Source organism: Bombus fervidus, chromosome 14, assembly GCF_041682495.2.
Source record: "Bombus fervidus isolate BK054 chromosome 14, iyBomFerv1, whole genome shotgun sequence".
In the NCBI taxonomy this organism is placed as follows: Eukaryota; Metazoa; Arthropoda; class Insecta; order Hymenoptera; family Apidae; genus Bombus; species Bombus fervidus.
The window spans coordinates 4,373,503-4,386,517 of record NC_091530.1 but is presented as its reverse complement, the minus strand read 5'-3'; the positions used below and the strand labels follow the sequence as shown (position 1 = coordinate 4,386,517).

Genomic DNA, 13,015 nt, shown 5'->3' with positions numbered 1-13,015 from the left:
ATCTCCATGGAATTGGCCAGCAGTTTTTAATCGAACGTAGCACGAGCAGAGAACGAAAATGACGATGGAAACTATGTGAATCTATAGCCGCGAAAGTGGAGGTAAACGTTTGCCTTGGGTTCTAACCGAAGTGGTCGTTTTACTTCTCTGTCGATCGCTGGTGCAGCAAGAATCGAATTAAAACGGGCGTGAAACGGATACGTAAGAAGACGCTTGTAGAAGATCGGTCCTCGTGAAAATTCCGAAGTGGCCTCGACTTTCCTCGAGGAAACTTGGTCCCGCGAGAGGGCAAGCTTTGAGAACTTCTCGCGACAGGATAACGCTGAACTTTCGGTCCATCTCGAGATCGCCTTATCTGACACTGATCGTTATTGTATTACACCGTCTTCCTTCTTTTTTCCCCTCTATTCCTTGTTTTATTAGTTGGAAACTCTTGTCTAGGGAAGTTGTTGGTAGTTTTCTTTTGGCGTTTTTTTGTGCTTCGTGTTTTAGGAGATCGTGAGAGCTTACCGTAAGTCCTTTAATGAATTAAAAGGTGTAATGGCGAGAGGAGGTTAGTGAAAATTTCTTGTACAAGATACGTTAATTATCTAAGTGTTTAGCGTATGTGTTTAGTTTAAATAATACGTGTTTAGCGTAATAGATTTGTTTAAGAAGTAACTTCAGGCGCAATAATTTACTTGGGCAATGATTCTTGTTGTCAATGTTGGAATTTTGGAAATAAAATAGCGTTAGCTTGTGAATCAAATTAACGTTACCTACGTTAATTTCACTCGTTGTAATCTTCGAACTTCTAAAAAAAGTTTAAAACAAACTTTATTTTTATTGTTCCATAAAATTTCGAAGTAGCTTGCGATATTATTATCATCTACCGTTACAACTTTAGTAATTGGTATGGCTTTACGATTTTACAGTTTCTCACATTTCCATCAAATCGCACAGTATCAAACTATTTTGTTTATCTTCCTTTATTAAGGAAAATTTCACTATAAAAGAACTTTTTAAACCAGAAGTTTATAATTTTATTTCCTACTTTTTCCAATATATACTGAAACTTGTAAATATCGTAATTCAATTAAAAATATACATTAATTTTTTTACATACACAATTTCTAATCTGAGATTCACAATTTTTGTTATTCTTTTCTATTTGAAGGAACGTTCTATATGTTTAGCCAGCATCATCTACTCTTGATTTCGCATTTATGAAACTATAAAGACCGAAAGACAGTTCAATTTGCTAACAAACGAATTTCTTCGTAACGGTCGATGGAATTCGCTTCGCGGATTCCTATAAATACAGAAGAGGTTTTCGATGAATTCAAGGCTGTATCGTCTCGCGGGAGAGATTTTAAGCGAAAGATTGGTTTTGAGCGAAATATCTTTCTCCTTTACTCGAATAGGAACAATGACGTTTTTCATACGTTCCTGCCGCCTTATGTAATTCTTTCATAAAATGTATTTTCGAGGTGCCTTTTGACGGTTTGATGGAATCATATCAATCGAGTTATTTACTCGCGTGTAAGCTGTATCTGGAATCTTATGTCATTTCATTTTTCACGATGAAAACAGTTTCCATGTTTCATTCTCAACTTTATAGTTGGCCCTACTTTTATGTCATATGATAGACATTGATTTAGTATTTTTCTACGACGTTGGCTTTTATAGAAGGTACAATATAAAAGTTGTTTAACTTGTTAGATCGTATCGTATTATTAGTTACAGAATTTTAAGAATAAGAATTTTTATGCGTAATTAAGAGTTACAGCATAAGAAAATTATAATTGGAGAATTGTTACTTTTGTAGTCTTCGTTCTTGCCGTTACATTAAGTTGATTGCGATCTTCATTAAACGAGGAAATACTTCTTGCTTTACATTCTCTCAGCACCGCCCCGACAATGTTCTTATACATATCTATTGTACCGCTTAGTTTCTGCAGATGATGCAAGAGGAAAATTTCGTAAGAAAACAGATCATGACAAAATTGCATAGAAATCAAATTATTTTGCTCGTCGTACAAATTTAATATAGAATCACGTTGTGAAATATTTCTTTGTTACATGTATTTGTTATTCTCACAGAAATAATTATACATGGAAGATCTTGAAGTAAAGAATACGTACTTGGAGATTCCTCAGTCTGTGAGATTCTTGCAAGATCATCATTTAAAAATAACACTACAGTGTGTTTTATTAATCCATACGAGCTTGTGTTGAATATTTTAGCACGTGATTGATGTCATTAATTCTCTTCGCCACGTGTATTTTGTTGTAATTTCTGCGCAAAACGTCGTTGCGTATTAGGAGAATATACGCGTTTGGAAGGTTTCTACCGACCATGTCTTATGCGTTCGTTGAAGTCTCCATAGACGTATATTCTGTGATCGAATCCGTCAAGCATTGAAATCTTCGCCCTCGGACTTCCTCGAATCTTGCAACGTGTTCCTATCGGCGGGAAAGCTTTAAGAAAGCAGAATCGAACATTTAGAATTCGAAGTATTGTACAGCTCGCTGCCTCTCAATAGCTTCTAGACCTCCTGTTTAGGGAAGATAAAGCGAAAGATCCATCGGAAAACACATCTAAAGATTGCTTCGCTTGTATCAGGCTAACAGACCAGCGTAGGAATAGCTACGGCTGAAGATCTTCAGCATTTATTTAAGATTTCATAACAATTCCTCTTTCATACGATATTGTGTTACGAGGTTTGTTTTAAAATTGTCTTGGAATATTTTTGAGAGAAATTTTGTTCAAAAATGGAAAATGTACTACAGCTATTTATTGACTTATTCTTTAATGATATGTAATTTAAAATAATCGTGAAATATAGCTATATTTATTTAGCGTAAAATATAATAGCAAGTATATAAATATATATCTACATGTACATTAAACGTATAATGTTTAAAAAGGTTCACGCGTGGGAAGAAAAGTCGTGTTAGTTTTCCAAGCGGAACAATGCTAGGCATACAATTTTTAATGCGATTTACGGACTTATATTTCGGCAATAAATATCGATTATCGAAGCAAGCTTTCAGCTGCGGTAACCGCAGTATATCGAGTCTCGCGAATCTATATGACGCATGGCGCGCGAAATGGGGCTGTAATGTATTAAAAAAGTATGATCATAATCACTTGGAAGTCTAGTTTAAAGCGTATAAAACCAATATAATATGAATTTAACCAATATCATTCATATGCATAATTTTATTGAGTTTGGAAAGCATAGATATGTGTAATACCATTTGAATTTAGTATAAAACCATTTGAATTCGGAAGTTGCATTTATACATTAAAACTCATTCGTGTAACGTAGTAATTTAAATATTACCATAAACTCTGTATAATCAAATTTATCGATTTCTGCTTCTCGTGAATTCTTGATAACATTAAAAATATTCCCCTCTTTTTATTTCGATTGAAGATCCACTCATCTTTTATTTAATGTTCAGCAAAATTTTCAGTTTTATTTTTCAAGTCGACACTAGTTTCATTGAAATTGTATTGTTAACGATAGTATCGACTAGCCAATTCTAGAAATAGGAATGGATTAACAGCGAAAACTACGAATGACTGAAACAACTGCCCGTTAAACTGTAAAACAAATTGTTCGTAAAATTTGTATATTCAGTTATTTCTAGAATTGATTGGTTAAAACTATTATTGACGGATTTCACATTTTTACCATTACCTATCACAGCAAAAAATACTTATCAAGTAAATTGAAATTATATTCGTGTAAAGGAATTACGACATTCATAACAAATACCCTCAAGAGCTTTTTTACCTTTCTCGTTCTTTCACGAATCGAAGAATTTCACAACCAATTCCAATTTCAAAAAAGGTAACTCGCTGCCGCGAACTTTAACTACGTCTGGAGACCTGTCCAATTTAAACTGCTTAATAATTCCAATCAGTTCGACCAAACAAGATGTTCAAGGGCGTTAACCTTTCAGGACTTTCTCGTAGCCCGAATCGTATCCGCCTGGTGGCTTTATCAAGATTTCGTTCACTAATCCCGTGAAGGCGGCTGCCCCAAGTCTCCACGCACCGAATTAATTAAAGTTCTCTCGCTTCGAGTTTGAACTACTTTTCGTCGGTTCGCATTTTTCGCCCCCTCTGCCGCGACTCGCCTCGCTTTCAACAGCGTGTCGTTAATTAACTATAGTCTCGTAGGGAATCGAACAGTTCGCGTAACAGTCGCGTTTAAATAATATCCGCGGTTCACCGTGATATTACAAGAACCCGATATGTTGTTCGAACTGCGTTTAAACAATTTGCATGAAACGAGAGGTGCAAATTAGACGCCTGCTATATAATACCAGGGATGCATTATAACAACGCCGGTCAAGTATTTCCCTGTGTAAATAACAATCCCTCTGGATTATCATTTAATCTCGAGGCGGGAAATTCGGCTATTTTTTCCACGTAGGAATGTTGAATGGATTTTCGTTTATTTTCCCTGTTATTCCACGAAAATAGAGCTCGTGAATTTTGCCAGAGTTCTGGGGCTTTATTGGAAGCATCGAGGGATTCGAAAGGAATTTGCAGTGAAATTTTGATCACTGAAAGGATCAGCGTAATGAAATTATGTAAAAATTCCAATTTTCGCGATAATTACACTTCGTTTCTGTCGATTTTCGCACCAGAAATCGCATAGATCGTTAAAGTTTTTATTTCAATGATTGTATATTTATACAACGGTAGTATCTATCGTTATTTCACGTTTGATATTTTTTTTTTGTTATCGAGAATTGTTCGATGTTAGTTGATCGCTGATGTTTGAAAAAGTAGCGAAAATCATAAAATTGCTACAATGATATAATGGATTGTGAATTATTCTTAAAAAAGTTCCGAGGAAAGGATTTCTAATTATGTTTGAGATCCTCGTCGTTCTTTTTTCCCCTTCTCAAGTACTTGTCCACTTTCATGATGTTGATCTAAAATCGTCTTAACGGGAGGAGTTTTATACACTTTGAAGCTCCAAGTCCTGAATCTTTTGCTCTCTTTTACTTAAGGGAGTTTGCAATTTTGTGGAACAGGTTGGCAAATAGAAATAAGGGAAAACGAGATGCGCAGGTACGCTTGTATGAGAGTTAGCTTATTTGCCTCTGACTTGGATTAAATAAAAATGAAAGAACCGTAGAGTCCTTGATCGATCAACCTGTGTCAGTCATGTATCTGGTTCTATTCTCGCATTTCGTTACGCTATATACGTATTAATAATTACAATTCCTGAATAACTCTATTTATTACTCTTTAATATGACTTTTAATATTAACGGAACTTTTAATATTAAATTCAAGTCCGGATTTTATGTAATAAATGTTCATCGGATATTAGCTAGCAGATAGAGGCTTGTAAATGATTGAAAATCAATTTATTTATTTTAAGGGATGTAATATAACTTTACGTTTTTAGTTCGATATGTACGGAATCTAAATGTTTACGTCTCATTGAGATTAAAACTTCTCTTTGCGGTCATGAAATATTAAACACAATTTTTGTCGACGAGTTGTAATCGATATTTTCTGAAGAAGAAAGCCTTCTAACTGTTTTTCTTCATACCCTTTTGTTTCAGAGCTGGAATATGATTTACTTCAAGCTTCCGTGGCATTAACAGACGACAATAATTTGTACATCGACGATGGTCTCGACGGATTTCCAAGTTTTGGCTTCCGACCTGGCTCCGAAGTTAAACAGCCGTATCGATTATATTTGCCGGAAAAATTGCCAGCAGAGTTCACTTTGGTGGCAACCTTTAAGCCGACGTCATTTAGAACCAGTTATCTCTTCGCCGTTCTAAATCCCTTCGAAACTGTTGTGCAATTAGGCATCCGGATATCCGTAAGTACATCAATTTACACATACAAGAGATATGTAAGGAATCTGTAAGGAACAATAGAAATATAGCATCGAAGCTAAAAGTGTGGCTTTATTCTATTTTATTAAACGTTGTACGTTATCTTCCATTCTTACGATACAACCAACATAAAATGTTTTTGTAACCAAATAATACACAGGTATTTCTATTTTAAATTTAGAAATATTTCCATTCTAAATTTTTCTATTTTAGTTAAAAATGTCAATGAACGATCACACTGTCGTATCCTCATTCCTGTAACAAGAATAATATATTTCAAACAATGGATGGCGAGCGCAAAACTTAAAAGATTTCTGATAAGACAGGCTGCTTTCATGGCATTACGTTTCATAAAACGGTGAAATGAAACACAAACGATTCGGGTCTGAATATAAAAGCAATCGGAAAATAGGCAAAAATTTCCAAGTACAATCGGTCGATTTAGAAGGAACCGGCTGCGGTGGCGCGATAGACTTTTAAGTCGACGCTGCCTGTCGATGTATGGAGGGCATTTCCTCATGTTTCCCAATATCTTTGAGGCCGTTGTTGTAGCTTGCCGGGTCTTCAAGTTTCTTTGAGATCTTTCACGTTTCCTGCGGCACCGTTTCCACGGGTAATACCGCTTCTACGTGTTCCGCAGCGAAAGCAGCTCTCCGTTGCTTTCGACGTTTCGAAAGAGAGTACGATCCCCATGAGAATCGATAGCGACGGGTTGAGACCGCGCGAAAACGCTTCGACTTTCGAATCTCTTGGCATTTTCTCCCGATTCAAACCGATCTAAAGAAACTTCTACTATTTTTAATATTAAATATAAAATTCTCTCTGTTATAGGATGGTCCAGGAACAAACCAGAATGTTTCACTGGTCTACACCAATTCTGATTTGCATTCGCATTCGGAAGAGGTGGCGAAATTCACGGTGCCGAAGTTGACAAAGAAATGGTCGAAGATCGTAATCAGAGTATCGACGACTGATGTCACCTTATATCTAAACTGTCACGAAATGGCCAAGCAACGAGTAACGAGGATTCCTCTGGAGTTGATGTTCGACACAGCCAGCACATTGTACATCGCTCAAGCTGGGCCTCATATTCAGGAAAAATACGATGTAAGTACATAAAGGATTTTATCATCTAGTATTACTGTTGAAATTGATGTAGTCATTGGAACGGCGCTGAACCAGGTCGGATCTGTTTTGATTTTCGATAACGAAACTGTAATTTCTGGTTACTGGTTTATGACCGAATCGAGTAAATTGGACCGGCATCGATTAAACCGACTATAAATTTTACTTTCCTAGAAACTAAACAAGTTCGAGATTCATTGTGATATCTATTGTAAAAGAGTGACATATGTCATTTAAATACCTACATAACGATATTCAAAAATAATAATTTCAAATATAAAATATCATACGATACATTAACTTTAAAACACAAATTTCATAAATATCAACGTGTCGATTATTTTTATTTATTTATCGTTATGCACGAGCAATCTTCTTAAAATCGAAACGTTACGAACGAGAAAACAGATTCAACTTTGCTTTTTCAACTATCCTACGTGTCACGTCTCACTATGAAATAGTTCGTTTGAGAGGTATTTCCTGAAAATAGCAACTTTATTAAAGGAAACGAGTTCAAAGAAGCATGTAGCTTCCCCTTTTAGTTTGTGAAAAGACGAAGATGATCAGTTGAAGCGTTCAGAGCCGTTCCGTTCTTAAGTAAGTATTAAAACTTGTCTCTCGGATCTCGTCGAGTCAAACAGACTTGCCAACGATTACGGATTAACATAGAAACGCAATGGTCACAGAACCGTGAGTAGAAAATTTCTCGATATATAGTTATGTACATAGTTACGGTCATATTTCGGAATAAAAATTTAATATTAAGTTAGCCGAATAAAAAGTTCGACGAAGTAGAAAAAGGGAAACAATCTTATTGAAATAATGTCGTGTCGTGGAAAAGAAAAAGACTTAGGGAAAGGTGGAAATTGGAAAACGCAGTATCGAAATCCTGTATACTATCTCTTTAAAGGATTCGCCACAGTCGTTATTTTTTCAAAGAGCTTTCATGGTATATTAGAATCGACTTGGTTCTTTAAACTACTTAACTAAAGGTACTTTTCGTAAAACTCTTTGAAAATTATAGAATGTTGCAAAATCTTTCCATAAGCTTTTCGAAATTCAGCGGATTGTACTATCCCTGATAATCGTAGAATAAATTATAATGACACGACTCGATTAAATGTTAAGTGCGTGGAATAATCACTATAGTTACTCTGACAAAATTTCACGCAATAGAAGTATTCAGCGATTATCGCCGCGAACAATAACTTAAGCACATTTATTACAATTCGCTCGGCAATCGGATATAGTTATTTGTAATTTTAAGACCGTACCGTTCGGTACATCGATTTTCTGGTTGCCATTTCAAGTCGTCGCTTAACGATAATTAGCTTCCATACCGATGCACTCCGATTTTCCGTATGCCGTGTACGCGCCCCATAACGATAGCGTGCAGAGACAATGATTTACTTTGGTTCTTTGTTAATTAGCCACTGACGATAATTGTTGCAATCTGGCGCGTTGCAACATTTCGTTATAATTATATAGCAACGCACTACCCGGCGAAGGGAAATTATACCGTTACGATTAATACGCTCCGATTTATCGGCAAAATTACTACCGTTCGTTTTTCTATTTTTCATCATTTTTCTTTTTATTTTTCAAATTTTAATTCTGCTCAATTTGAAATGTTATACCGACTGTGTTTCTCTCGCGTTAACTCATTTTTATCAACATCTCTAGTATCTTTGTATAATTTTAATTTCGAAGAGATTCAACTGGAAATATATTACTAATATGAATTACACATATATACATACATTTGTTCCGTCGTATATTAATAAACTTGTATTGTAAATATTCACAAATAGCTACTATCATTTTCAAGTGCATACATATATAGAATCATACGTTGTTTCATACTTACGGTTGAAATTGCCGAATGAAAGGATACCTTTTAATGTAATAATTTATGAATTTGTATAAAATGTGAAACAGAATGCATTAGATTAAATTTCAGAAAAGATTTCAGAGAACACCGAGCATAATTCTAAACTACGGACACATCGTATTGATTTTTTATTTATAGACATTTTTTTCTCATTGTCTTGCGGTATTGGCGATTTAGCTTTGATCCAGGTTTCGTCAATTATGAAGCACTCTGTATGTAGAACGGTCGAGTATCAGCCAAAAGCGATTAATCTACGGTATTCTCATTGGGAGAATAAAAATATCCTGGACATTTCACCGCGAAGTATGATGAAAATACCATTAGCTGGCTATAAAAATTATTACGGTGGTAAAGGGAGAAAAAAATACGGCGTATAAAGTGGGATAATGAGATGGGAAAAAAATAATGCGAAACAAAAGCCAGATCACCGGTGAATATTCCAAAATATCGTCAATAACGATATTCTCGTATCAGATAAATATTTCTCACGATTTGCTCGCAATTATCGTTGTGCTCTCCTGTTGTCAACAGTATTTCGGCATTAATCTGGACAAAGTGAACAAAAGGAATTATCGACCTTTGTGAAATCTGCTTGTTATATCGTTTTTAATCCTGTTTTCGACGAGTAGATATTAATGAAATAAATATAATTGTAATAAATAATAAATAGTAAATAAATAGAAGTAACATAGGTATCGTAATAAGAAAATCGAAATCTAGTGAACTAACTATGGTATATTTCAAATAGAGACTGCTTGCTTTGTTTAGAATTTGTTTTTAGACGCGAGACTTCACTAATTAGACTTGTAACATTACTATTGTTGCGATGTTGTCAATTTTACACAATGCGTAAAGCAAACATCTGTCTAGCAAAGTATTTTCGAAGCTAGAAGTAACAGTTTTTGTTGAAAATGTATTATACATACGAGAATCGTTCAGAAAGTAATATCCGTTTTGAAATAACAACGATACAAAACCATCTTGAAAAGTTTTCTTTATCGGTAATTTTAGTATATATACTAAGTTATTTTTCAATACAACCAGCAGCCCTCTTTGAGCACTTATGGTAACGTTATACGAGCTTTTCGTGCGTCTTTGTCATATGCTTCCGCCGTCAGTTCACATAACCATCGTCTTACTCAATTCTTTAAATCATCGTTTCTTGTGAAGCATTATCGACCGAAAAACTCTTTAAGTTTTCGTAAAAAAAAAAAAAAAAAAAAACGCAATGAAATCGCAGACACGTCCTTGAGCCCCTCTGTAATGAGAGACGGGCAGCCTGAATATTTTATGATATGAATTTAGCCAGAATTATTAATAATTTATCCGTAACTCTATTACCGTTAATTGCTGTAAATCGGCGGTGAATTTCTTTTTAAAGAATTTTTACAGCCCTGGAAAAGCGTAAAAGTGGCATCGGAGGGATTTTCTAGTCGCATCGTCATTTTAAACGTGTGACACAACCACAATATTTGAAATATTTAAACACAAAATTTTGCATAACTTACGCCAATACACGAATGAAGCTAGGTGATCCTCTGTAAGTACCATCCATCCATCGTTTTATATGACTTCTGTACGGATAGTACTTTCTGAACGATCCACGTAGATCAGCAATAGCTAAGATTGAATTAGTGAAATCGAATACATTTTAAGTTTAGTCGGTTGATGGAATAAAATATTTTAGTCTCTTCTAAACTGATCGGTAAAATGTTAAAGGTTATTTGATTATCCAAGTGAAAGAATGAACACATTCATATATTTTATGTTTTATTATATATTACACTATGTTTCAAAATATGGTATTGATCAAACACTCAAATTTAGCCATATTCGATGAATAGTTCACGACACTATGGCGGTTCGTAACATTGAAAATTAACTTTAACAATTACTTTTACATCTTACATCTTTCATTACTTTTCATCTGAAAAGTTATGAAATTATTATAGAACGTTGCCGTTTCTGGATAGATATCTAAACCTCGAATAAGATTAATGGTAGGATGATATGTATTTGAGCAATAAAAATCGTTATCGAGTTTCGTGTTTGGAGAAACGTTGCGCGCACGAGGCACCGTTAAAATCGTCATTAAATATCTAAATGAAATCGGAATGGACGCGAGCTGAGGTTCGTCGTGCGACGATAAATAAATAAAACTGTCGGGGGAATCAGGTCAACGCGACAGCTAAACTGGAAGAATAGTAATTGCTATCGAACGAATATTAACGCGATCTGCTTGCCTGGTCTTTTACGTTTTTTTTTAACGCGTCGTGCCTCTGCATTCCATGATTTTTCGAACTGTTTTTTAATCAGTGCCAGTATTACAAAGACGCGGATGTAATTTTGATTCTACTTATAAAGCGTTGGATATAAACAAATTTGTTTTTTTTTTAAAGTAAATTATAAGTGATTAAGCTACTGTTCAAATGGACGAATATTATGTTTTAAATAACTGGCTTGCTTATTAGTTCAGGCTTATTAAAAATTTCATACTACAGATTCTTGAAGATATTAAAAATTAAAAAAAGTAAATTATAGGTGATTAACTACTGTTTAGACGGACGAATATTATGTTTCGAATAACTGGCTTGTTTATTAGTTCAAGTTTATTGAAAATCTCATACTACAGATTCTTGAAGATATAAAAAATTTCATATTATAACGTATTGCTGTTTTTGCGCAGCCGTATAAATTGCTTTCAAAAAAAAAAAAAAAAAAAAATTATGGAAAAATAGTCAGAGATAAGCTAGGTTCAAAACAATTTTATGATATGAATGTATGAAATCTCAGCAAGCTTTAAATATAGCATATTCTTCGCTTATTTTCTGTCTAAAATATATACATATTTATACATATTATGTACATATACATATATACATATTATTACAATCTTAATAACGAGTCGGATTTATGATTTAATGATTTTACCAATAAACGAAATGAAAATTTGTTTTCACGTTGGCTCCACTTGTTTCAATTAACAAGAGATAAAATCAGTCTTGTTGATTAGTAAATACCAATAAAACTAATAAAAGACAGAATTATTTGTTTTATCGATATTTGATCAGTTAAAAAGGACCTCTCGTTATTTGCAGATACATGTTCTAGCAAACGAAATGTTATTTCGCATCGTCGATCATACACCCGTTTCAAATATTGAAAAACGTCGAATCGAAATTAATTTTGAATCGTCGAATGTTTCTATTTTGCGAGCACGCAGCTTGCGTGAATAGTCTTTATCCAGAAAAAAAAAAAAAAAAAAGAACGAAGACACTCGTTTGGACCGATTAAATCGGCTATTTAATTCAATAGCTGTGGTTTATGCAGAATTCTGACCTGCCTGAGTTAGACAGAATTTGATTGACAATTTATTTTCCAAGCCGCTGATTCCGCATTGTTTCAAAGGGTGAGAACAGAAAAATGGAATTTCACTTCATAGAAAGCCGAACAGCGTTTCCGAGCAATCGGGAATATCTTTTATTAATGGAATTATATCGTTCGATTGGAGAAAATTGGAGTTTGAGGTCATTTCATATTCTTCGGTGTGACCGATCAAATTTTTACTTTCTCATTTTCTTCTTCTGTTGTTCGGACTCATTTAAGCTCGTTCGTGAAAAAGAGATATGATACATAGCGTTACACGTAGAAGTTTACATTGCATTATATGTATATGATCACTGCTGAAAGCAATTTATCTAATATCAGTTTTGACATAAAAAGTAAGATATTGAATCGAGAAGCAACAACTTTTTTAAATACACGCGCTAGTTTCGAGTACATTAAATACGTTGTATCAAAATTTCTCGTTTTCATAGAATAGACAAGAACATCAAAAGTTTAATTACTCTTTAGAGATTTATAAAATAATTCTGTATCTCATAAAGTTTCTATCTCATTGTCGAAAACTTATCGAGAATGCGTTAATGGCACTTTAGTCTCGCATATACGTATAACAATTCGCAGAATGAATCAGAAAAATTAGGATACCTGTAAAAATCTTTTATGAATATATTATGCGCGTTACATAAATTATTTTGAAATTTCCTTATCATTCTAAAGAGAATCGACTGTCGTGATTATGTCGGTCGATAGGTCTATAGGCATATTTATCAAAAAGCAATCGTTTTTCCCAAGA

The 13,015-nt window shown here is 34.2% G+C and overlaps 1 protein-coding gene across 8 annotated transcripts in view; it reads left to right on the top strand.

The window, feature by feature from the left end:
* Mp (collagen XV/XVIII-type protein multiplexin) overlaps positions 1 to 13,015 on the top strand; it is a 346,829-nt gene that overhangs the window by 74,399 nt on the left and 259,415 nt on the right. For all 8 annotated transcript variants that reach the window (XM_072017339.1, XM_072017338.1, XM_072017336.1 and 5 more), the window contains exons 4-5: positions 5,580 to 5,845; positions 6,693 to 6,968. In XM_072017339.1, the coding sequence (XP_071873440.1) occupies positions 5,580 to 5,845; positions 6,693 to 6,968 (542 nt within the window). The remainder of the gene's footprint in view (positions 1 to 5,579; positions 5,846 to 6,692; positions 6,969 to 13,015) is intronic.